The sequence below is a fragment of the Urocampus carinirostris genome, chromosome 4, assembly GCF_059441175.1.
Source record: "Urocampus carinirostris isolate Australia breed hairy pipefish chromosome 4, RoL_Ucar_1.0, whole genome shotgun sequence".
Lineage (NCBI taxonomy): Eukaryota > Metazoa > Chordata > Actinopteri > Syngnathiformes > Syngnathidae > Urocampus > Urocampus carinirostris.
The window spans coordinates 30942217-30969219 of NC_142352.1; the positions used below are offsets into that span (position 1 = coordinate 30942217).

General features: G+C 38.9%; 1 protein-coding gene and 1 pseudogene across 4 annotated transcripts in view; one reads left to right on the top strand and one right to left on the bottom strand.

Annotated features, from left to right (window-relative positions):
* Window positions 1-27003, bottom strand: part of LOC148367289 (C-myc promoter-binding protein-like) — a 54279-nt gene that overhangs the window by 9306 nt on the left and 17970 nt on the right. For 2 of the 4 annotated variants that reach the window (XM_088334149.1, XM_088334148.1), the window contains exons 11-30: window positions 24147-24247; window positions 23726-23941; window positions 22630-22775; window positions 20631-20764; window positions 20313-20445; window positions 18396-18602; window positions 17822-17950; window positions 9937-10078; window positions 9691-9819; window positions 9345-9428; window positions 8409-8528; window positions 8126-8275; window positions 5492-6636; window positions 4649-4886; window positions 3912-3970; window positions 3547-3722; window positions 3298-3465; window positions 3009-3189; window positions 1740-1994; window positions 39-156 (exon numbers count right to left, since the gene is read on the bottom strand). In XM_088334149.1, coding sequence (XP_088190275.1) covers window positions 39-156; window positions 1740-1994; window positions 3009-3189; window positions 3298-3465; window positions 3547-3722; window positions 3912-3970; window positions 4649-4886; window positions 5492-6636; window positions 8126-8275; window positions 8409-8528; window positions 9345-9428; window positions 9691-9819; window positions 9937-10078; window positions 17822-17950; window positions 18396-18602; window positions 20313-20445; window positions 20631-20764; window positions 22630-22775; window positions 23726-23941; window positions 24147-24247 — 4031 coding nt within the window. The remainder of the gene's footprint in view (window positions 1-38; window positions 157-1739; window positions 1995-3008; window positions 3190-3297; window positions 3466-3546; window positions 3723-3911; window positions 3971-4648; window positions 4887-5491; window positions 6637-8125; window positions 8276-8408; window positions 8529-9344; window positions 9429-9690; window positions 9820-9936; window positions 10079-17821; window positions 17951-18395; window positions 18603-20312; window positions 20446-20630; window positions 20765-22629; window positions 22776-23725; window positions 23942-24146; window positions 24248-27003) is intronic. The other 2 variants (XM_088334150.1, XM_088334151.1) reach the window with 1 other exon arrangement.
* LOC148367290 (5S ribosomal RNA) lies at window positions 24395-24504 on the top strand (annotated as a pseudogene).

Consider the following 27003-nt stretch of genomic DNA (forward strand, 5'->3'; position numbering starts at 1 on the left):
CTTGACTCCGCACGCACACACACAAATGTATGACTTACTGTACGTGTTCCAGAGAATGTAAAATGGTTGTACGGACTCATGCTGCAATTTCAAGTTGTCCCACAAAATCTGGATTAACACATGTTTGCTGTCCTCTAACATCCACTGCCGGGGGACCTGCCAAAAGAAGACAACTTATCTCTCTGTCTAGGTATTCCACTAAGTATGTAAGCTGGGCATAGGATAAGACCCTGTACTTCTTGCAAGATTAGAATAAATAGTCCCTGCAAAATAAGGGACAAAAACAATTTTGTTTTCAGTTTCTTCCGATTTATGATTAGTAAACACTAGGCTGTGTTTTACAAATAATTGTCAGCCATCCTACTATGGCAATTCCACCAAATGGGTGCCAGTTAGTGTCAAATTATAGTATATATTTGTTTTTATAAGGCAAGCATCATAGCTGCATATTCCGACTGTGTTCAAAGCAAGCATTTAATTATTGTAAACGTCACAGATAAATTAACTGCATTTGGTAATTGTATTTATGTAAAACATTTTAGTGAAATAAAACATATGAAATGCAAAAAAATAATTATACGTTTGTACAACTACGTTTTTAGTTGTCAATGCATATCAAATAAAATATAAATTAACGTTCATACGTTTGGGCTTGCTGAGAAGGGAACAGTACTGTTTTTTTAATGAAGATAATGTAAAACTAATCAAAAATATGCCCCATACATTGTTAACGTGGTAAATGACCCTTTTAGCAGCAAATGTCTGTTTTTTATTGTAATATCTGCAAAGATAAATAGAGGCCCATTTCCAGCAACCAGCACTCCAGTCTTCTAATAGTACATTGTGTTTTCGAATTATGTTATAAAGCTAATGGATGATAGCAAACCTTGTGGAAAATATATTAGCAGATCTGAAAAGAGATTAGCTGGTTATAGTGGCTATAAAACTGACCTTTCTTTGAGCTAGTAGAGTATCTGGAGCATCACATTTGTGATTAAGCATTCGAATTGGTCAGAGAAAGATAACTTTCATGCGAAACACAGCCATATATTCTAGTTTTAGGAATAAAGGCTATTTCATGCAAAACATTGCTAAGAAATTGAAGATCTCATGTGTACTATTCCCTTCAGAGAACAGCACAAATAAGCTTTAATCAGAGTAGAAGAGAAGTGGCTAAATGACAGGTACATAAGAGTCTGTAGTTTGAGAAATAGACATCTTACAGATCCTCAACTAGCAGCTTGGTTAAAACGTCCCCGCAATAGACAAGTGTCAACATCTACAGTCAAAAGGTGACTCAGATAATGGGCTTCAAGGCAGAGTGGGAAAGAAAAGCCATATCTGAGACTGTCTAACAAAAGGATTACATTAACATGGAAAAAAAGAACAAAAACATTGAATAACTTATTTGAAAGATAAACGTGTGACTTTTTTAGAGTAAACACAAAATTGTCTGAGTGACCCCAAACCTTTGAACGGCAGTGTACTATAGAACTTCAAGTTAATTATTTCAGTGAACTATGTTCAAGTTTAGTTAATTTAGCCAGTTATAGTAAGACTGTACAATGGATCGTTTAAAAACAAAACAAAAACAAACAAAAAAAACATCAATTAAAGTGTTTTCGGGGATTTGCATTTTTTAGTCGCCTTTTGCTTCTGTTCCGTGGACAGTTTCGTGCGACATTTTGTCTGCTGGGATTTGTCTCGCCCAATGCCTAGTGTGCACTTGCATTTGTTACCTGAGACTCTTTATTGCAATGCTCAGAGGTGAGAATAAGTCCAGGCAGGTTGCTAGGCAGGTCTAGCCGCCTGAAGTACCAGACAAGGTTCCAAAAGATGATTGGATGGTGGTCCACCATATCAGCCTCTGTAATTACTTGGTCACCCTCATTCTCCAGAAGGGTCTCCAGCTCCTTCCACAAAACTAGAGGGCTCAAGTAAGGAACTGTCACTGGTTCTGGGTCATGAAGACGCCAGTCCATACTCAGTGGGTCCTAGACAAAAATTACAGTGACAAGATTTTTGGTAAATTTTAGTATAACGATAAAAAGGAACTTTTGAAAACTGTTTGCAAAGTTACATCAATAATTAAGGATGTTTTTTTGGGGGGGTAGTAAGGGGTGTTAGGCGAGCAGGGTTTGTACACCTTTTTCACACCCAAAGTCAAGCAGTTTTAAGGACTTTCAAAGACAATTTTTAATTTCGCCAGTACCGTTAAAATAAGAAATCCAGTATGAATCATGTATTGTGCAGAGCCACAAATATAGCTGGGATTTAAAAATGCGATTTTGAATCTTGCGTGATTTTTGAATCTTGCATTTATCAAGACATCATTTCAAGATTGTGAGTAAACCTCAATTATATTAATGGATCTAAACAATACATGTGTAAATACTTTTCAGACATATCTTTCCGCATATATTTCGTCTAGAAGATGTTAAGCGCGAGCCCAACCTGAAGTTGGACAAAATCACTACTCTTCCTACTTAGTTCGCACAAATAAAAATATGAGACTTCGGGTTTACTTCGGGCTCGGTCTCTCAAATTAAGTTAATTGCTCGGGTTCGTGCTAAGTCGGGGTTTAGGACCCACGCCCCCAGGTTGGGTCGGGCTGGATTTTTTTTAGGCCCGATCTTACCTCTACTACATCTATAGCCATTAAATGGAGGGTTTAATTTAACCCAAATTATTTTGTCTCGTTGGGAATACATATGTTAAAAAAACAAATGATTAAAAGTTAATAATTGAAAAATGTTAACTTAGAGACTTTCATTTCTTCCTCTCTTAACAGTATAAAGCGTGCCAGAGACTGCAACATGATGAGCACTGCTAATGTTACCAATGCTAACACCGACAGCAAGTTCGCTGTGGCTGGTTTACTTTTTCCAACCACAGTTGACTATCTACTTTCTACACATGCCTCCAAACAATTAATTTTTGCCGTGCAGCCTGTTAAGAAAACCATCTTATTTCTAGCCCTGCTCTGGTGTCAGTGATGTGAAACTTACAGCGGTTTCATTTAATCGACTGGGTAAACTGCCAGAGAATGGCAAAAAACTGTCGCAATGGGAAGTTTCCTCTTCTGGACCGAAGGCACTGACGCTCCGGGCCATTGCTGTTCCACACCCAAGTGCCTCCTGATGCCACTCTGAGGTCATTCCAACCCCATTAGATCTGAAAGATCGAGTTCTGTAGAAAAAAAAACACTTTCAATCAAAACTGCTCCATAGTGAAGACAAAAAAGAAAACAAAAAGAAAAGTCCAATTATAGGGTATAACAATGCCACACTTTCATACCGTGATCTCTCTAAACAATCTTGAATAGCAATCACTGATGATTGAGGGGAGAGAGTTGTGTTAGGACAAGGGGTGGACATAGTGGATGTGCCTGTGTCAAAGCCTGTGGAAGAAGAATATGAAGAGCTCATCGCCTCATCCACTGAAGCGCTTCCCTTCAGGAACATCCTAAGAACAAATCAACGAAGTAATCTTGTCACATGGATACAAACAATGGAATGCAAATTCAAGTGTACTATGTCTAATTACCTGCCAGGTCCTCTCATGTCCCTAATTTCCACATTAAGAAAAGGCAGGAAAGGGTTTCCACAGAAGGGGCAGATGGTGTTAAGATTGGAATCATTAGCTGTCCAACCAGCCATGATTTCCTCGTCATACACCAGACAGTCACAGGTCTTACAGCTTGAACAACTTGATATCAACAGCTGGTTAAAAAGAAAATTGCAAACACATCAACTAAAAAAAATATAGTGATGTAACACATAAATAGCTTTTCACTTATAACAACTTGAACACTACAAAATCAGTTTTGTTGGAGTGAAAATTTTTTCTCCAAATTTGTTATTGCATTAATTGTTTGGATTCTACTATTCAAACAGTTAAACTTTATTCACCTCCATTGCACAGTTATTGAAGATGCTGGTGTTGCTAGTGTAGCGTGAGGAGCCCCCATCTAAATTTATATGACAGAAGAAAGCAAAGAGGTGAGATGTCATCTGTAAGATTATGAATGATGGTTAGCAATCATGCAAATAGTCTAATAACAAACATTACAAATTCATGTTAAAAAATGCACTAATACTTCACTTTTATAGCAATTTTCATTAAGCTCAAGCAATAAGCTTGAAACTTCATAGTAAGTTTACTTGGGAAAAAAGTAAAGATCCAAAGTAAGGTTTCTCGGGCAAACCTTGTTTGTGGTTAAAATGCTACCATAGGACTCAATGTTACTTCTTAATGCGAGTATATTATATGAAGCCAAATTTGAAGATTAGCCTACATTTAAACTGTAGCCTAAATTAGTGACCTGTATTTGTTCATGGTAAAAAAAAAACATTTTCAGCAAAAATGCACAAATTCAATTATTTTCTGTCAAAAGATGAGGCAGTTAAGAAATGAGCTTAATGTAAAACTTGGGCACGATAAGTAAAATGTAAAATAACACAAATAATTTGATTACAATACAAATTCCTCCTCCTCATCACCATCGTCATCTCTTTATCACTAAGGTGAGGGGACCGGAAGGCTGCATCCTTTTTCAAGTCCTGGCCAGATATATTTGCGTGTCACTCATCTTCAAGTATTCTTAAAAAGCTTTGTTTTGTTTTATCAATAAAAAGTAACTATTTACCAGGAAAATGGGTTGTTGGTGCTCTGTGACTTGATGATGTGGTAAGACTGTTTGATCTGCAGTGGAGAGAGCTTGGTCTAGGGCTCCTTTGAGAAGATCTTGGGCCAAGAGGCCTTTTCTTCTCTGGGGAGACTAAAAAACTTTTTGTCTCCCTTTTGCGCTCCTGGTCTTTATCAGAGAAGCAATCTGGATTTCCAATATCAAACGAGGACACACTGAGACGGTGACTTTTAGTGTCCTGAGTAAGCAGAAATAAAAAATAGAAAAAAAGATTGAACAATCCACATGTTAGATAAGAAAGATATATACAGTAGTTGTAGTCAAAATTATTTATTCAAATTATTCAAAGAGACCCTAAAGGGCTGCATGCGTTGCCCCTTAATGTATTTACAGTTAGTGTTCATCTAAAATATTAATGTTAGTTTGTATCCCTCAAAAGTTAATATTTTTGGGTCAATGACATAATTTTTTTAGTGTACATTAAATTACTTTTTCTTTCATTCAATTCACAGCTACTTATCTTCACAAGGGTCACTACCCCAGCTCACTTTGGGAAGTGGGCCAGCCAGTTGCAGACAACCATTCACTAATGGACTAAGTCAAGTCATGTTTCTAGTCTAAATAGACCTGCAATGCTTGTTTTGGGACGTGGGACGAAACTGGGGTGCAAACCCACTCAGGCACTGGGAAAGCATGGAAACTCCACACAGGGGAGCCTCGTACCTGGAATCGAACCTGGGACCTCAGTACTGTGAGGCAGACACGCTAACCGGTCAACCACTGCACCGCCTTATAATATTACTTTATAACTATAAACATTTTTACAGGATGCATGTACTTTACCTTGGTTGGTGTGGTGTACGTAGCAAGACGTGAGTACCAACGGCTTGCCTTCTCTGCCACACCTTTGCCAGCTGTCAACATGCTGCTTTTAAAACCATCAAGTGTTGCTGTGTGCAGTGTGTCAAGAGCAAAAGTGGAGGAAGATGGTGATGGAGTGGCAAACGGATTGGGTCTTGGGCACGGGCTAAGACAAGGGCTAGGGGAGGTACTAGCGCTGCGACAAGTTGGTGATGACCGCATACGTTTATGCGATATGGGCTGTGGTGGCGAGGGATGGTGGAAAGTTTGAGACCGTGGCACTGCTGTAGTACCAAATGGGGAGCAATGTGGTAAGCTAGCTCTTCGGGTAGCAGGGCGTGAAAAAGCAGACAAACAGAGGTTGATGGATGGATCTTGCAGGTCAACACTTGGTGTACGACTGCTTAGTGGGCTCCCCATGTACCTCATGTACAGCTCAATCTCGCTGGCCAAATGTCTGTTGGTAGTGGGCATACTGAATTCCTCTGTGCACACATGTTCTTTTTGCTGCTTTGACGGTGACTCTGCAGCTAACAGGGATAGTGGGTCATAGCCAGTCTCAATGCCCTTTCGGTTCACAGTTCTACTTAATACCATATTGCTCAAGCCGCAGTAACTTGGACTGGTTTGGTGTGAGGTCATTCCATCTCCTGTGGTTACTTTATCCAAATCCAAATCTTCCAAATCAAACATAGCTTCAAGATTATTCGAGTCTTCATCACTGGAGTCATTCTCCTTTTCATTTTTAGAAGTTCTTGGAACAGAAGCCCTTCCTGAAAAACTCAATGCCAACGACTGATTCCTCTTGCTCTCATTGACTTTTTTGTGAGAGAGAATGTTTGCATCAGCACTAAGATGCCCTGCTATTTCAACTGGGTCGGTTTCCCCATGCCTCGTACCCAGAACAGGGACGGTGGTTGCACGACCTCCGCTGTTTACTTTATCACCACTCACTACCTTGTCACCATTCAGATAATGCTCCTTCATGCCCTGGCAGTTAACAGCTGACCCTGTGCTGACAACTTCATCCAGAATACTCATGTACTCTTGTCTCCTGAGCAAGCTGTTTGAGTGGATGTCACCAATCTCTTCCAGAGAAGAGGTGAAGAGAAGACCTGCGACATGGTCTAAAAAAAAAAAAAAGGTGACGGATTAGCTTTCAACACACTATGTGTTTGGCGGGCCACAGCAAATATACTTTTCACCATTAGTAATTTGTTTGCACAATCTGCCATTATGTGAACCATATTTTTCATTTATGTTTTTGCTGCTGAGATGTTGCAGAGTATCTGCTAATAAAAAGTATTGACATTTATTATTGTGTAAATTTCATATACCTTGCGTTAACACCATCTTGCTTATGAGATTAGGAATTATTAATTCAGTCAACCAAAAATTTAACATGTTTGTAATTTACTAAATCAGCATTGCCCAACAATCAAGAGTATTCGAATCGTAGAAGACCGATCCGAAGTAGTCCAAAAGGTTAGACTACTGTTTTAAAAATGAAGCTGAGAATTAATTTCCCGTGTTTCTGCAAGAGTTTTTGGTATACTTTTGTCCATTTATTTCTGGTCTTTTAACCAATAGAATTAATTGGAATAAACAACTGGAGGTGTAATAGTTCTTGTACAAATTATACAATTTTTCTAGGGTCATTTTGTGACTGATAAGTGCGCGTTAATAAAAAAAAAAGATAAAACAATGACACGTTTGAGGACTTCTAAGCAGTGGAACCAAGCAATTATAATTTTTTATGTATGTTTATAGACAACAAATATTTTAATGATCGATACTTCGGTTAATGAAAAGTGAGCACTGTTGTCCCCTGGCAACCATGTCTCAATGCTCACATCCTACCAAGGTATTTATTTACATTTTTATTAAAAACTCTGATCGCACCCTGTAGTCATGGTTGAACACCGAAACAGAAAAAACGAGGATAAGAAATAATTTGCGACTGTGAAGGAATATAAACTTGAACTGGGCCCCTGTATTTAAAATGATCAGGGGCAGGCTCATACATTATCAATGAATATATTTTATTAAGAATCAAACTCAACACTATAAAAAGTCAAACAACTGCAAACTATAATAATAATAATAATAATAATATAAGACATTCAGAAAAAATGTACAAGAAGTGTCGGAGTATTCATGATTTGAAAGCCTTTGAGATTTTTCTATTTTGTATCATTCTCAAAATAGTTGTGGATATGACCATTGCTTGTCATTGTGCATGCAATAGCATTCCTGAGGAAGTGAGAGCTGGGTTGTGTCTAATTGTGTACAAAGAACTATGAGTGACTATTTGACACATGCTGTGAAACGTGTGAGTGGGTATAGCATTGAGATGCTGAAAATGAAACGATTGATGGTGACTATTTGCCAAGTAGAGTTTGTATTAAAAATGGCTGTGCACCCTCAACTAAATAAATGTCAATATGAGATAAACTTTTCTATTTTCTGAGATATCTTCATGAAATGAGTAACATCAAAACTGGAATTAATTAGTAGGATAACCATTAAATAAAATGACATGATTTGGCTCCCTTTTAAAATAAACAAAAGCACACAGGAAATACAATTAAGTAACGATTTAATCAACTGACTTACCTGTACTCGTGGAGGTCTGAGTTTTACATTTTGAATTCTCATATTCAGAGTGTCTTCGGAAAATGGCACAAGAATGTAAGGAGGAATCTATTTCCGTATCTAACTGAGGAAGATAGTCTTTACTTCCCTTGGTGCTCTCAGTTTCTGACACTACAAACATAGAAAACAGTCAAATTAAAAAATACATGCTCAAGTTATTTTATCATAATCATGGATTCTGTCAAGTTTAAAGCCTTAACGCAGGCTCAAAGACAGCCATAAAGAAAATATAAGGACTACTGACGTGAACTGCAGTCACTCTCTTTTTTATCATCCTTGTCAGGAGCAGTATCTTGCACACAACTATCTCCTCTGCGAACCTCGTCTTTGGACAGTGAATTGTAACCCAAATCTGACTGATCGCCTGGAGGATAGACACAAATACAAAAAATGAGAGTAGTAAAAGATAAACAACTTGATGCCAAATCAGAAAAAACATATTTCAGATACTAAATACATAGCAACAGATATATGATGTGGATTAAACAAACCACAGCAATGTGAGGGAATAAATATGTGGTGAAACTGCAGGCTGGGCTCATACCGATTCAAAAAAATGAGTGCTACATTGAAGGAGAACTAAAAGAAGGACAAGAGAAAAGTGATTTTACCTGCAACACAAGCTGACAAACATGTATTGGTGAATAAGGTAACAGTCTAGAATTTGAATAGCAAAAAGGCTCACGCACGTAGCTCCTGCGTGTATGTAAACATAATTTCTCTTTGTCTCTCTTGTATCAGTGATGAAAATTATGGCATAATTCGTCTATGGGCGCATTATGTATAGGAAATATAGTTTGAGATAAAATTGTTATCCTGCATAGTATTGCTTATTTTAACTAAATGTACCTGTATTTTTATTACGTCTTATTTTCTGGAACTAACCAAATACAATTATTTTTTTGTATCCTGCTTATGGTACATAGTAGTATTTCTCAGTCGAAGTGCATGCAAGATGTTACAGTAAGTTAGTAGGTGACCATGGAGGGAATGAAAGTGAGATACAGACAACAAACTGATGCACCGCAAGAAAATGACTAAAGTAAAGAGGGCCAGAGAGCTCTGAGTGGGAATGCCAGAAAAGTAATTCAAAAATGGAAGAGGTGGAAGAAACTATCAATTGGCTTTGGGTCTGTTTAGGGGAAAACAGCTGGTTAGAAGGAAATAATGACAGTTTTACCTGGGTTTAATGTGGATTTCCTGTGATCAAAGCCCCCCGAGCGTGAGTGAGCTCTGGTGCCCACGCTGCTGCCCACATGGCCAACTGCATTTAAGAAGCAACACAGGCATGGCCAAAGTGAGGTGCAGCGTTACGGACAGCACAGAGCAGAAACCACAGCCAAAAGACAGATCAAGAGATATGAAATGAAATGAAGAAAAACAGTCAAAGTAAAGAAAAAATAGGGTGTGGCCTCTGGCGTGGGTATGTGGGACAGAACAAGTGAGGGAGGGAGAATATGTAAAGAGATTGTGTAAAATAACGTGTCTGTCTGTAAAATATTGAGCCATCTAGTTGAAGGTAATACCTGTGCTCGATTTATCGTCAGTGGGGTCTACTTTGATCCTGTCAGTTGGGTACTGGCCTTGCTCGTTGAGGTTAGTGTCAGATGTGCTATCCTGGCTGCAATAACTAACAGCATCCATGTCGCTGAAATCTGTTTTTTGTTTTTAAAGAGAAATTTTGTTAGGTTATTTTCTCCACAAACAAAGCAGACATTTGAGCAAAATGACTGATCCTGGCTGAACCACATTTAAAAATAATTTCCACACACCTGACAGCGGGCTCCGAGTCGACAGGTTATGTTTCCGGAGTGATCGTTTAAACTGAGCCACAGCCAGAATAACATTTCTCAGCTTCATCCAAAGGAAATACCCTCCCCTCGTGCTGGTTGGCCAAGTGCTCTCCAATACTGCCTAAAACATAGAAAAGCTTCAATTAATCTAATACAAGACGTGAACAGATTGGTTAAACATCAGCTCATTTACTTTGTTTGAATTTATTTTTGTAGGGATGCATCAGAACTTACTTATTAAACCTAGTAATGTGTACAGCTAAGGTATTGTAACTTGATAATAATGAGGGATACATTTTCTTAGCCTCTGTGCATGTGTGCCATTACTTATTGGAGCTTTTTAGAATGTTTAGAAGTGACGCATTTTCATATAATGAACACACCCATAAACATATACACTTTCTGCAATAGCTTTATGAACATATCATTGTGGCCTCAACAATTTCTTGTTGTTATAGTTGTTATATTTATTAAACAAGTATACACCAACTGACGATCTGAGCCCAATTACTCACTCAAGCGCTACTCTCTTCAACACAATTTTTCGGAAACATGTATAGTTCGATTTGAATTGAAAACAAAGACACACAAAAATTGTTTGTGTGTGTTTTTATTTCTTTTATAAATATACCATGCAGCAAACACTAATTATTTAAATTATGTATATATATGTGTAACGGGTGTAATAATAACTTTTGTTTTATTGAAATTCCTGCTGAAATATGTGTATAGTTTTTGGTAAATGTCCTGCAATGATGAGTCCAAAAGTGCTATCTGCTGGTATGGGGTGGGGTTTGGTTTTGGCTTCTGACATGTGACCGGGAGGCGGGGTTTGTTGGCAGTCTTATCAGAGAGAACTGCAATGGTAAGACACATCTTTTGGTGCTCCACAAAAGAAGTTAATTTTAAACATTATAACCCCAGCTGACAAATCTCTCAACATGCACAGTAATGTGATTGATATTGTCAAGCTGTTTAGGTTTATTTTCGTTTTGTTTCTTGTTTACTAAATTATGAATTCCCCTTGTAGAGATCAAAGAGATCAAAGCCAACAGAAAAGCTAATGTTGTGACTCATTCATTTGCAGGTAACTTGTACCCGTTTTTATACTCATTATTGTTTTTATTTCTATTTTTTCATATACATTAAAAAAGGATGATGTTGGTTAAAATTCAGACGAAAGAAAAATATGTTGAATCCATTGTAAACGTTAAAAATCCACTATACGATCTCTTGTTAAAAGTATCTTGTTAAAATGTAAAGATGTAAAAATGTATTGTGATGTTCTAAAATGTATTTTCTGTAAAGTGAAAAGAAAGCTCTTTGATATGCTTTGTTGGCAGTCTTATCAGAGAGAACTGCAATGAGATCAAAGCCAACAGAAAAGCTAATGTTGTGACTCATCCATTTGCAGTAACTGTAATAAAAACCTCATCATCCAGTCCAGCGTGAATGTGGATCTTTGGTGGGACACGTACACCGCGGTTACATTGGTGCCGTGACCCGTGACTTCTATCAAGCTCTCCGAACCGAGGACTGTCCTACCTGCCACATCAGCTCACAGTATTTGAAATTTTAGTTACATTCAGATTCAGATTCAGATCTACTTTATTGTCATTCTAGTACACGTGTATACAGAACGAAATGTCGATGCATCTGACCCCCACAGTTTCCTTGAATGTACAGATATAAATAATGTTGTATTGTATTTTGGCTACGTATAGTATTTTACCATAGTTCCGATAGTGCAAGAAGAGTAGCTAACCAGATGCGCAAAATGGGCAGTCAGGTTAACAAGTCAGGTACACAGTAACATTAACACTGTAACAATAACGCTGTAATTACAATAGTGCAGAGAGCAATGTGCAGGAGTGGCAAGCTATAAAAAAAACTGCCAGTAGTGCAAAAGTCAGATTAGCAGCCGTTTAGATTTAAGTTAACTATATGTTAGATTGACCATTTAACAGTCTAATGGCCAGGGGGACTAGACTATTGCGGAGCCTGGTGGTCCTGCACCGCACACTGCAGTACCTCTTCCCAGAGGCTAGCAGAGTGAACAGTCCATGATGGGGGTGAGAGGGGTCCCCGGTAATGTTTTTAGCATGGGATAGGCAGTACTTCTGGCCAATGTCCTGAATGGAGGGAAGTGTAGTCCCGATTATTTTCTCTGCTGTCCTCGTTACCCTCCTAACACTACCCCAGTCGGTAGCGCTGCAGCCTCCACACCACACAGAGATACAGCTGGTCAGGATACTCTCTATGGTGCCCCTGTAGAATGTAATGAGGGAGGGTGGGGGCAGGTGGGCTCTCCTCATCCTCCGCAGGAAGTACAGGCGCTGCTGTGCCCTCTTAACCAGTGATGCAGTGTTTACGGACCAGGTGAGTTTGTTTGTAATGTGCACCCCTAGGAACTTGATACTGCTGACAACCTCCACAGCCTTGTTGTTGATGCAAAGTGGGGCATGGTTGGGCTGGTTTTTCCTAAAGTCGACAATGATCTCTTTAGTTTTGTCGACATTCAGGACCAGGCTGTTGTCCCTGCACCAGCCCACCAACTGCTCCACCTCCTCTCTGTAGGCCAGGTCGTTGTCATCCCTGATGAGGCCCACCACTGTTGTGTCGTCAGCATACTTCACGATGTGGTTTGTGGCGGACCTAGGGACGCAGTCGTGTGTCATCAAGGTGAACAGCAAGGGGCTTAGGACGCAGCCTTGGGGGGAGCCCGTGCTGAGGTAGATGACATCTGAACTGTTCTGACCTATCCGCACTGATTGGGGTCTGTCACAGAGGAAGTCCAGCAGCCAGTTCCGCAGGGGGGTGTTGAAACCCAGGAGTCTCATTTTGTCCACCAGATGTTGTGGGATGATGGTGTTGAATGCTGAACTGAAGTCCAGGAACAGCATCCGCACATGGGTGTTCTTCTCCTCTAGATGTGTCAGGCTCAGGTGAAGCGCAGAGGAGATGGCATCCCTGGTGGAGCGGTTTGTCCTGTAGGCAAACTGAAAGGGGTCGAATGAGGAGGGGAGACTGGAGGTGATGTGCTCTTTAACCAGTCTCTCAAAGCACTTCATTATGATAGGAGTCAGTGCAACGGGCCGGTAATCGTTGAGTGATAAGATCTGGGGTTTCTTTGGCACTGGGATGATGTTGGCAAATTTGAAGCATGATGGTACTTTGGCTTGGTCTAGCGAGGTGTTGAAAATGTCTGTTAGTACACAAGCCAGCTGATCGGCGCACTCCCTAAGTACCCGCCCCGGAATGTTGTCCGGGCCTGGAGCCTTCCTTGTGTTGACCCTTCTCAGGGTCTTCCTCACGTCAGATGAGTCCAGGTGGAGTGCTCTTTCGCCCTGATTTGGAACCGCTTTCGCTGCAGGGGTGCCGTTTTGTGCCTCGAACCTTCCAAAGAATTTGTTGAGGTCATTCAGAAAGTCCATGCTAGTGTTCTGCACTGGGGCGGTGGTTGGCTTGTAACTGGTGATGGCCTGAATGCCTTTCCACATCTCCCTGGTGTTGGTTGTGCTGAGGAAACGTTCCTGGATTTTTTGACTGTGCGTTCGCTTTGCTAGTCTGATAGCCCGGTTCAGGTTAGCCCTCGCTGATAACAGCGCCTCCTTGTCACCAGATCTAAAGGCAAGGTTCCGTACTTTTAGTTGTTTTCGTATTTCAGCAGTCATCCAGGGCTTCTGATTGGCACGGGTGCATATAGTTTTGTTATTGCTGACGTCTTCTGCGCATTTACTGATGTAGGCTGACACAGAAATGGCGTACTCATCTATATTTATTTTGTTGTTGTAAGTGGCAGCCGATTTAAACATGTCCCAATCAGTGCAATCAAAGCAGTCCTGTAGTGCCTCCATTGCCCCCTCAGACCACACCCTCACCTGCTTCACTGTAGGTTTTTCTCTGGTCAGCAGGGGCTTGTATGCTGGAATTAGCATAATAGAAAGGTGATCTGATGAGCCAAGATGGGGGCGGGGGGCTGCTTTATATGCACCTTTGATGTTTGTGTAGGCCAGGTCTAATGTGTTCCTACCTCTTGTAGCAAAGTTTACATGCTGATGGAAATGCGGGAGAACTGTTTTCATATTGGCCTGGTTAAAGTCCCCCGCCGCAATAAAAATGCACTCGGAGTACTCGGAGTAAGCATGCTGCAGTTCACTCACTCACACTTCCTCCTCCTGAGCGATATTGTTTAGCTCATTACAGTGCAGTGTCTCAGTGATACGCAGGCTGCTGATTTATTTTGTGATTTTAACTTATTTACATTTTTTTCTGTTAATCTTTGAAACATGTTTAATCAGAGCAATGTGTTAGCTCCACAATTTGACACACCTATTCACTTTGGCAGGGGCAGGGGCAGGTTTACCCCCATCCCCTCTGTTGATAGTTCTACCCCAGGTGGTGCTACACATAGAGTAGAGGCAGTTTCTAGTGTCAACACCTATAATGCAGCTGACCAACATGCTAGCCTACCTTCACCTCAGGTCAGACCCACATCTACGCCAAATTCCACGAGTGAAATTTCTGAGGGTTTAGCTGATCACATGACAAATATTATTAAGGAGATAGGACATAAATTGGTCCACCTTTAAGTTTATATATAATATATATAATATATATTATGGGCAGCACGGCGGCGTAGTGGTTAGCGCGTGTGCGGCACAGTTCTAAGGTTTTGGGAACCTCCTGTGTGGGTTCAAATCCAGCTACGGGACTTCCTGTGCGGAGTTTGTATGTTCTCCCCGTGCTTGCGTGGGTTTCCTCCGGGCACTCCGGTTTCCTCCCACATTCCAAAGACATGCATTTCAGGTGGATTGGCTGGTCCAAATTGTCCCTAGGTGTGAATGAGCGAGTGAATTGTCTGTCCCTGTGTACCCTGCAACTGGCCGGCAACCAATTCAGGGTGTCCCCTGCCCACTGCCCGATGATTGCTGGGATGGGATCCAGCACCCCCGCGACCCTACTGAAGATAAGCGGTGCAGCTAATGAGATGAGATGAGATATATATATATGCCGCTGGCAACCAGTTCAGGGTGTCCCCTGCCCACCGGACGAAGATAGCTGGGAGGGGCCCCAGGACCTCCACTGAGGATAAGCGGTGCAGATAATATATATATATATATATATATATATTACCTAATGAGATGAGATATATATATATATATATATATATATATATATATATATACTGGACTGACTCAGAAAATTAGAATATTGTGATAAAGTTCTTTATTTTTCTGTAATGCAATTAAAAAAACAAAAATGTCATACATTCTGGATTCATTACACATCAACTGAACTATTTCAAGCCTTTTATTATTTTAATATTGCTGAATTTGGCTTACAGCTTAAGAAAACTCAAAAATCCTATCTCAAAATATTAGAATATCATGAAAAAGTATACAAGTAGGCTATTCAACTAATCACCTGAATCATCTAATTAACTCGAAAAACCTTGCGAGGTTTCCTGAGCCTTAAAAACACTCAGCTTGGTTCAGTAAACTAAATCACAAGTATGGGGAAGACTGCTGATCTGACTGCTGTCCAGAGGACCATCATTGATACCCTCCATCAGGAGGGTAAGACACAAAAAGAAATTTCTCAAAGAGCAGGCTGTTCACAGAGTGCAGTTTCAAAGCATATCCACAAAAAGTCTGTTGGAAGGGAAAAATGTGGCCGGAAACGCTGCACAACCAAGAGAGATGACCGCAGCCTTAACAAAATTGTGAAGAAGAGCCGCTTCCAGAATTTGGGGGAGCTTCAAAGACAGTGGGCTGAAGCTGGAGTCCAGGTATCAAAAGCCACAGTTCACAGACGTGTCCGGGAAATGGGCTACAATAGCCGTATTCCCATGGTCAAGCCACTTCTGAACTCAAGACAACGGAAGAAGCGTCTGACTTGGGCTATGGAGAAGAAGCACTGGACAGTTGCAGAGTGGTCCAAAGTCCTCTTTTCAGACGAAAGCAAGTTTTGCATTTCATTTGGAAGTCAAGGCGCCAGAGTCTGGAGAAAGGCTGGAGAGGAGCAAAATCCAAGTTGCTTGAAATCCAGTGTGAAGTTCCCACAGTCAGCAATGGTTTGGGGAGCCATGTCAGCTGCTGGTGTTGGTCCACTGTGTTTCATCAAGTCCAGAGTAAATGCAACTGTGTACCAAGAGATTTTAGAGCACTACATGCTTCCATCTGCTGAAAAGCTCTATGGAGATGAGGATTTCATTTTCCAGCATGATCTGGCACCTGCCCACAGTGCCAAAACCACCAGTAACTGGTGCACTGACCATGGCATCACTGTCCTTGATTGGCCTGCTAATTCCCCTGACCTGAACCCCATCGAGAATTTGTGGGGTATAGTTAAGAAGATGAAAGACACCAGACCTGCAAATGCAAATGAGCTGAAGGCCGCTATCGAAGCATCCTGGGCATCAATAACACCTCAGCAATGCCACAGGCTGATTGCCTCCATGCCACGCCGGATTGATGCAGTAATCCGTGCAAAAGGATTCCCAACCAAGTACTGAGTGCATCAATGGACATTTTCAAATGTTTGATTTAGTTTTGCTGTTATAAAATGATTTTTTTACTTGGTCTGAGGAAGTATTCTAATATTTTAAGATAGGATTTTTTGTTTTTCTTAAGCTGTAAGCCAAATTCAGCAATATTCAAATAATAAAAGGCTTGAAATAGTTCAGTTGATGTGTAATGAATCCAGAATGTATGACATTTTTGTTTTTTTAATTGCATTACAGAAAATAAAGAACTTTATCACAATATTCTAATTTTCTGAGACAGTCCAGTATATATATATATATATATATATATATATATATATATACTCTGCGACTGGCTGGCAACCAGTTCAGGGTGTCCCCTGCCCACTGCCCGAAGATAGCTGGGATGGGCTACAGCATCCCCGCGACCCCACTGAGGATAAGCGGTGGATGGATGGATAGATGGATAAAATGTTGGTCATTGGTATCGGTCTGTAGAAACGGTACTTTAACAGTTATAGTGCATCCCTAATATAAAATATTTATTTTAATAAATAATCATAAAACGCATTTTTTTGAGAACCACTTTTTGTTTTAAAATTATAATGACATAAATGAACATTTCTGTTTTGGACGAAAATTTTTCTGTGGCGGAAATTCTGGGCTTCTATTGTTTTTTTTACTTATTCTATCTTTCAATATTTTTTTAAGTTTTGACTGATAATATTTCAAACATCACAGTGCTTTAATATATAGTTAAAGGTGGGGTCCGGAACTTAAAATTTTGCTACTCTCTGCCGGCATTACCTGGCTTAACGTCATGATCGCAGCCTCAGTCATCTCATTCCTTACGTGATAATAAACTTTGTTTTTTTACATCTTTTTAGTGGTTTGGGTAGCCGTCCGGACTGTATTTGAAAAAGGCCTTTTCTTATGTTTACCATCCTCACAGTACACTAACAAAAAACGAGGGACGAGCACGAAATCACTCTACACCAACTCCCACCGACCCTTTTTCTGTTTCCTAATGTGTTGCAAGACACAAAACAGCAGTGCTAAAAGTAAAACAAAAACAGATAGGTGCAGTGGAAAATATATATATATATATATATATATATATATATATATATATATATATATATATATATAGGCTCTTTGAACTAAGTTGGGAATTGTTAACACATACTTAATAGAGAAAATATTCTACTCTCAACTTTTAAGGATGCCTCAAATGACGCACTCCACCTTTAAGTTTTGACACAAAATATATATTTTATTTTAAGTTGTTCTATTACCTTAATGTTAATTATGAATGACTCCACACATAAATGCCATGACATTCTATTGAACTAGTATTCTGAAAACATTAGTCACTACCTTGTTGTAGTAGCCGTATGTGATTGCGTTGGGATAGACTCCAGCTTTCTTCATCTCGAAGAGAACCCTTACAGCAAGAACTGGCTGGCCATACTGTCCACATAGCTGCATTAGAACTCTGTAGCACACCTGTTTGAATATCAAGAAAGTCAAGTGCAAAATATCATTTGCATTATTTTTGTTCAAGGACCTTTAACACGCACATTCATTCATTTGTTTTCAAAATTAAGAGAACAGCAAAATTGACTCATTTTTATCCATTTCACCAATGACTGCAAATCACACCACAATTGCCCACAACCTGAATTCGCTAATGTAATATTCAAAGTGTAAATCATGCTTTAGTTGTTACTGGAGCCCTAAGAAAACCCGATGTCAGTTTCAAGAAACAGCAAATGAAGCCTCAAGGATGGTGTTTGGACCTCAATTTATATTCAACAAGCACCAACAAGCATCAATCAAAAGCGTGTTCACAGTGGTGTGGTTGCAAACAAATATTTTTTTAAATGATTTGGGAGGGATTGACCATTAAAACATGATGAAGTAATGCACATAATGACACATAATATATTACCTCATCAGGAGGCTGCAGCTTCTTTGATTGCATCTTACGGAGGACATCATAGGCAGTACGAAGTGCTCGTACCTTTGAGTGGCAAACCTTCACGTATGCAGGGAGGCAGATAAACCACAGGCCATAGCAATGGCGGAGGAGGCACATGGACCACATTTGGGGGATGCAGGAGTCCTTTTTTGCGATTTTCTGGGCTGATTTAATTTCCTGTAGACAAAAAAAAACGAATTGTATGAGAGATTGGGCAAGCAATTACTCTGGCATACAACTCCGGCATATTATTTGGAGGGGGGTAACTAGTAAGCTGTGCCAAAGAAAATCGTTTTGTTTTTCATGAAAGAATAACAAGTAAAGGGAAAAAGAAAACATTTTTATCCAATGTCAATTATCCGTTGCGTTCCGATAATGGGCTTCTTGTCAGACGACGTGATTGGTCAAAACAAAGTTTTTTTAGAATAGAGAATTCTCAGCATCGTCCAATTAGCTTGAAGAATGCTCAAAGCATAAATTAATGGTGAGATCCCAAAACCTATTGTGCAGAGTGGCCATGCTACGAGTGAATCACAGTATTATTGCTACTGTGGGGAGTAACAGAATACATGTAAACAGTATTACATAATTGGGATACAAAAAAATGTAATGGTATTCCTTTACAGTCACGTAAAAAAATAAGTTATCTAATTACAGGTTTATTTAATTAAAAAAGGATTACTTTGCGGGGATACAATTTTATTTAAAAGTACATTAACATATACATAGACGAACTGTGTCTATTATAATTTGAGTGACTGACACTAGAGAGACATGAGGAGATGAGGCGCACATGTTGAAGTAACATCCATTCTGTTGCTCAAATTGTACAGACTGACAACTTATCCACCACTGCATGTTTGTCACACTGTGTTGCAGGTAAAAATAACTTTTCTGTTTGTATCTAATTTCTCCTACATTGTAGCACTCATTTATTTGAATTGGCGGGAGCCTACAGTTTCATAAGGCTGCTACGTGTGTGCATATTGGCAAGCGCAGATGTGGGCTAGTGATGCGACATTAATTAAAAGGTATTGTCTTTGTTTTCTATTTTGCAGTTAATTGTGGTTCAAAACAAACAAAACAATCACTATATTGTTATGTTGTGAGAATGTTTTACTTAACCTCGTAAATTTTAAGATTTTCAAAGAGTATGGCGCCCCCACAAATATAATTTTAAAACAATATTAGGGTTCTTAATGTCCTCCAAATGTAAACTAAAACCGAGCATAACTTGTCTGGCATGAGAAATATTTTATTTTATTATTTATATATATATAAATAATTTGTGGATAATAAAGTATACTTAATGTTTAAAATATTAGCAGTAACAGGAACCGTATCAGATTATATTTTTAAAGTAACACTCCCAACCCTGTTGCCATGTTAGTAGACGCCCAATGTGTACTCAGCCCTATGGTAGAATAGTTTCACTCACTTTCCAATTTGAGAATCTATGTTTCTACAATAGATTGTCAATGTCAACGTCTTAAAAAAAGGATCCATGCAACCTCCACACGGGGAGTGGCTGCCAGTTGATATTGAACACAGGAAATCTAAACTGTGAGGCAATCATGCTTACCAGTAATCCACTGCGCCGTAACAAAACAATTAAAAGAAAAAATTTCAGAATCCTAACTTTCCACAAAAGTCGTCTTCGATTGGCGGTGATAAATTTTGAAAGGGTTCAAACTCAAAGTATAAAATGGCTCCTAAGGCAAAACCAAAATCCAGAGATGTTAAAAATTTAACAACTATACAGTGGTTTTTACTGTATAAGTTGACACAAATTGTCCACCCGTTTCTGCCCTATTAAAGATCACTGCATAAATATCATACTCTACATACTTCACAACAGAAAGAGCAAAATGCTACTGTGGCATTCACCTGCTTACTCCTTCTAAACACGGGTGCAGGGCTAGAGGGACAGCTGTGCCTGGCATTCAGACGGGAAGCTTGGGTCTGAAACCTCTCCACTGTGTCAAACAGGTCACGACTTAGTACTGGGAAGCCATCATATCTAATAAACAACATACAGTCAGACATTTTTTTTTACAAATCATTTTTTTCTTAAACTTTTGGTGGAATTTTGCTCCACTGTAACTATTACCCGTGCCAGTATTTTATAACAGGCAGGCATTAAATGAGAGCCATCTCATAAGGAAAACTTTTGTAACTATTGTATTGTTTAATAGTTATTTGTACCTGTAGCATAGTGGATGCTCTTCGCCCTCAGGAAGTGGGGTCATCTCTGGAGGTGTGATGAAGACAGTGTGTTCACTTCTGTGGGATTCATCCGCCTCTATAAGCCTGCTCTCCTCTGGCCTGTCAGTATCTACCTGACGAACAAAGGGAAAGATGATGGTCAATTAAGTGATTGCGCTTTCACATCGTCTACATGATTTTGACTAAAACCCTAAATACAGTAATCCCTTTGGAAAGTTCACGACATTCTGATGTATATGTATTTACTCATTTAATGCAATTAAGTCCTTAATGGACATATTTCTTACAAAGTACCTTTAGTGTAGCCCCAGTTAGGCGTTTCTGCAATAAAAATGAAAAGGAACGCACACCCATTGAGGAGAAAAATAGAGCCGAATAAATCTAGGTCAGTGTGTGCCACTGTCGCCACGTTTTCCACTGAAAATCTGGTCATACTTGTTCAGTGGCCAATCACAGGACATGGGTTTCCTGAAGCTAAGCAATGATCGGTTATTACCTGAGCCTAAAGCAACTGCTATGTAATTTTTAGTTGATGGCAATTGGCAAAATTGTCACTCCTGAGATGGATTAAAATAGGTGTAGGCAATATAAAGGCATTAGATTTATCTGACTAACTGTGAACTGTTCAGATTGTCTATTATCCATTAATCTTTTTTAGACCTATTCCATTATGTTTAGATTCCATCAGTAATGTATTCATTTATTTCCTTTTATTGATGTTCCATTGCACTTTTCATTTGATTTCTTCTTAGAAATGAATCTAGCTATGACAGAGAGGCTCCATAAGACAAACAACCAGTGTGCTTGCACAACCATTAGACTTTCCCCCTCATGCCATAATTTCTGCAACAATGAAATCAACAGTGAGGATACCTAAACGTAATCATCTCTTCCCTAGTTTCAGTAAAGCAACCAAGGGTCTAATCCTATCTATCTATCTACCTTAGTCATATCTTGTGTTTAGTTTATTTAGATGACGTATGTTGTAACCTCTCGAATACTTCTCCTGCAGGTTGAAAGTGTTTTTTTGTTCGTTCTCTCTTTCTAAAACAATTATTCTACATGACGTTGTTGCTGTTTGACCAAAAGCAAGACAAACACATACAATAACAAAGAAAATAAAAGGGAAAAAAAAATAGCAAAAAAACACACACAAAAATTTGGTCTAATCCTACTTGTTTTTAATTTCTGGTTGAAGTGCACACCACAGGACAACAGCTGACTAACGGAATACTGAAGTCCATATTTGGGCATAGCTTACAGGTTGCTAAATGGTGCTTAGTTAGTGACAGGGGAGTAGGCTTATTTCAAGTTTTGTATTTTGTGAAAAACGCTACTTAAAAACTATTAATAGACAATCTGGAATTGCACAATTCCAGTCATAGTTGTTGTTTATCGTGTGTTATTTTTTGGTGCCCACACGACATCCATTGCACACTTGTTATCCTAAAAGAGGTTTACAGCATGTGTGGTAATTTCTCAAGGATTCCCATTTTCCTCATGCTGTGGTTTTGAATTTTTCTTTGTTCTCATTGAAGTCTGAGATCAGGGATGTTTTAGTGTCTCAGCTGTGTGCTTGGATCCTGTTTTGAAACCATTACTTTGGACAAAAATTACAGTCAAATTGAGTCACAACACTCTTAAGTAATTAACAAATTTTAAGTGGAATATTTATATTCATATGGGACACAGGCTCTTGTATTATCATTATTTTGTAGATTTGATCAAATCATCAAATGTCACACAGAGAAATAAAATGTGCTGAAGAATTAGCTGTTGTCTTGAGAGCGGGTTTGGTGGTCTTGTTGAATTTTGTCTAAAAATATTTCAAGGGAGCCATACCATATATTTTCAATTATTTTTGCTTTGACGGCTCTTTGGGTCAAAAAGGTCCCCGTTTCCTGAACTAAACAAATGTAACTTGATCACTGAAAATTTCGAACTCGAGGGTTATTAAAAGACTGTCATTGAAGCACACCTTTTCCATACAGTCATCAAAGAAGGCCAAACTGGCGTCTTTATCGCTAACAAAGGAGCACTCCTCTATAAAACGGATAAACATCTGGGTTTTGGTCATCTGTGAATAAAACTTCTGATGGGAGCGGTCACGGCTCTTCAAGAACCCTGGAGAAACAGAGGCGTATATATTACTATAAGTGTCACACATTTCTTACACTCACCATGTTTTAAAATAGTAAAATGTGATCTGAAAGTTGAGTGCAGCAGTCACCAGCCTTTTTAAAGTGAGAGGTACTTTGTGTTACTGATTTGTGTGAAAAGCAACCATTTTGAAATAAATTACTAAAATACCAACTTATGCCATTACTATGTTGGGACTATGTTATTACTTGTCATTATTAGTGGTTAGGTCAACCACGAAAACATGATGTCTGTTAGAAATCCAATTTACCATAAAATCGCAATGACTGGTGAGCTACTTAAAGAATCTTTCCGAGGGCTTAAGGGGTTCCCGGTGACCGCAAGAATAAATTGTACACCCCTGGTTCACTGAGTAAGACAGGATTTTGTAAATTTTTATTTTCTGATTTCTGGGTCATATTCATTAAATGGGCTAATAAATACAATACATCATAATACATGTTCCCTCTATTTTCCGGGTGAAACATTCTTTCCAAGCCTATCATTTGTATCTGTATTGTATTATATAGAGTATCTAGATGGTGCAACACAGAATACATATTGCAATAAAAAATACGGTAATATGCAATGTAGGGGGGTGTGGTTTAATAATTAATTAATATATTATTTTATATATATATATATATATATATATATATATATATATATATATATAATAATTAATAATTTATGTCAAGTACAGGACTTCCATGAACATTCAAAAGTCCAGCGTTAGAGATCCTGAATGGGTAAGGAGTATGACTAGTTGTTGTTGTTAATACCATCAGTTTTTGTGATTCTTTTGAACTTCATGTTCTCTCTCTCTCTCTCTCTTTGCACTGTTTCTCTCTCTCTCTCTCTCTAACACACCCACCCCCTCTCTTCCTCCCTAGCTCTCCCCGCCCTTTTTGTTGAATCTAAATGGTTCCTCCTACCTTGCAAGTCAAAAAGTGAGCTAGCGTCCGTGGCTTTGTCAGATGGTGCTTGCGTAATAGGTCGCAAGAAGGATCTGTATCCCTTTAAAATCGTTGCCATGAACCTTAGAAAGGCTTCCTGGATCTCCAGCTCCACAGAATGAAGACTTTTTCCACAGCTTAACTCTGACAGATCACTGACGTTTAATTCGAGAATGCCATCAGAGCGATGTTGACCTGAAGCCAGAAAAATCAATAAATTATATGCATGGTAATTGGAAAAACATAAGAAAAAATAATCCAATTTTTAAATTGGAACAGTAGAATTAGGACTTTTGTTTTTTAACGAAATCAGTTTTTCCTTCTGTCTGATACTGAATGTTAAGTGAGGGGCTGGGGAACAACTATTTTTAAATATGTAATCTTCTCAGTTGGTACTCACCATCAACGAGTTGCTGGTAGAGATTGTTCAGAACATTCATTAGATTTTTACAAGCTTTCTTGGGCAAGCTCTTCCAAGTGAGGGTTCGCTTGTCTTCATTACTAAAAAATAAGACAATCTTAGGAAACATGTAAGGAAATTTAAGAAAAAATGTGGGGAAACAAGTAGACCTGTCACAGATTTTGCTGGATTTAAATTTTGCAGCATACTTTTGTGAATTGATATTCTTTAACCTGTACGGCCAACCTATTTATGGCCATACCGCCCTGAGAACGCCTGATCCGTGGAAGTTACCCAGGGTCGGACCTGGTTAGTACTTGGATGGGAGACCGCCTGGGAATACCAGGTGCTGTAAATCGGTCATTTGGTCCACGCTCTGCTGCGACAGCACTGACTGTACCCCCTAGTACAGTCGATAAAAATAAATTTCCCAAAGGGGACCAAATAAATATATCTATCAAAATCATACATTTACAGTTACATTTTTACAGCTCATTTAATGCCATAACGTATAAATGCGTATTCGGAAGCATTGTCCCTGTGTCCTAAAACGTAAAAAAAGTGTTTTTTGTACCTATTATAAAAGCGTTGGTGCTGCTCATCAGCAAGTATCAAGCCTCTGGAAATTAATTCAGTATAAATCACCATTCGATGGCAGGAGTGGCTTTGATTAGATCTACGTCCAAACATCGAGGGAAAACAACTTTCTAGCATTGCTTTCTGTATCTAGCCATCGAGAGTGTGTAGGTGCAGGGAAGCAGTGAGGTGAATATTGGGACGATATGGATAAGTGCAGACAATTGAAGCTTCAACAGCATTTTTATTCCTCTTTTTTCATCCCTCTCTGACCGAAGGCATTGGTTTCGTGCACATGCGCAAACACGATCGCCCTGGTGACCAAAATTGTGTGACCAGGTCACCGGAAACATTGGGCGCTGTAAGGTTCTCGCAAAGTTCTTTTGCAAGCAAAGTGCCCTAGTGTTTAATGAAAACATTGTTTGTATTTACACTGGAGATATCACACATCCCCAAAAAAAAAGCACAAAAGTGAAAGTTCTGCTTGAAATACATCCGCGTTTTCTTGGAAACGGGTATTTTCAGACAATTTAGCAATGTTCAACTGTTGTTCACTAAATAATAGTAAAAGCAAGAAAGATACTTTTTTTTCAAATGAAAACGCTTTCTTTTTTTATGTTATAATCGTATATGGGGACAGAACTAGATTTTCTGTAAGCCTTCAAAATGAGTCAAAATGGCAAAAACTGTCTGGCACTGGCTCTTCCCATTTGACAGTGTCATTAACAAACAGTAACATGGAAAACAATGTATTTTTTAAATTGGACTCACATTCCGCTTTATTCTGTTTCGCAGTACTGTATGCTGTTTGCTTAGCAATTTGTACTATTTGCCAAATGGGGTCTTTTTGACTGTTTTGAAAGTTTTGATTCTATCACAATCTCAGAGTAGTAAAGTTAAGAACTGAAAATGTAATTTACAACAGTAATTACAGTTAACAAAAAAGATTTCCCCCATTTAACACATTCTATGTCATTTTAGAACAAAATATTTGTTGATTATGAAACATGGACCCATACTTACAAAATACACATTTTTTAGAAAGCAAATAAGAAAGAGCAAAAGGCTATTTCACTTATGCACCCTCCCCTTGCTGTCCTTTTTTGATTGAAATCAATGAACACATCGGGGCGGCAGTAGCTCAGGAGGTAGAGCGCTCGTCTTGGGATCAAGGGAACCCAGTTCGAATCCCGGCTCGTCCGTGTTACATGTCGAAGTGTCCTTGGGTAAGACACTGAACCCCTAATACCCCTAATAAGCAGGTTAGCGCCTTCCATGGCTGCAAGGCCGCCATTGGGAAATGTGGAGCACATAGTAAAGGGAAGTCTTTGACTTGAAAAGCGCTATATAAATGCAGATCATTTCATTTGATTGCATCAGGTCATTAATTCTGCAAAATAGATGCATGACGTGAAAGATGTTTTAATAGTCTGCACATGTGAAAATAATGGATTGGAGACAAATAATGTGTGGGACGCCCTTTTTCCATGGCTGAGTCAGCAGCCCTGGCAGCACATTTACCCGAGTTGTATCCGGCTGAACATGCTCATATCAATTTAGATCATTGCAGCAGGAGATGTGTACTGTACACAAGCTTGAGAAAATCCAAAATACACCAAAGTTTGATGCAAAAGATTACAACATACTGAGTTGAAATACAATTCAGTGATGTTCTTTTGTGAAAATCACATAAATGGTTTAACGTATGTTGCCATGCATTTGCCTGTCATTAAGGATCCCTGATTGATGTTCATCTATCAGAATTGTCAAAGCCACTGTTCTAGCTAAAATTGAGCCAAATCATTTGTCAGAAATCAGAGAAATCAGAAATTGCAGAGGTAATCACCTCTCAATGTGGGCTGTAAATAAATAGGGAGGGTCCAAATAATTAAGATTTGCAATGATTTTTTTTTGGAAGTGGGTTTTTAATTGTATTATTTGATCTTTCTTGTTGATTGCCAAATGTCTATGAAAACAATTTTGCGGCCTTAGATAACACCCCATACAAATCCTGCTTCATAAATCCTATTATTTGTCAACATATTCAATGTCCATATCATCTATTTGTAATTTAATAGTTTTCATCTCTACAAGAAGGAAAATTATTATGACCACGCAAAGTCTCGAATTGTTGCAGTCTCATTTCTGAATCAAGTAAATGGTTAGTTTTTTTTTCTTTTTTTAGCCATGCAGATTTGGCTATTACTGTCGCTCTCAGGTTAGCCTACTATGAACCCACAGGATTGACAGATTCATATGATTTTATTATTATTGGGTTGGA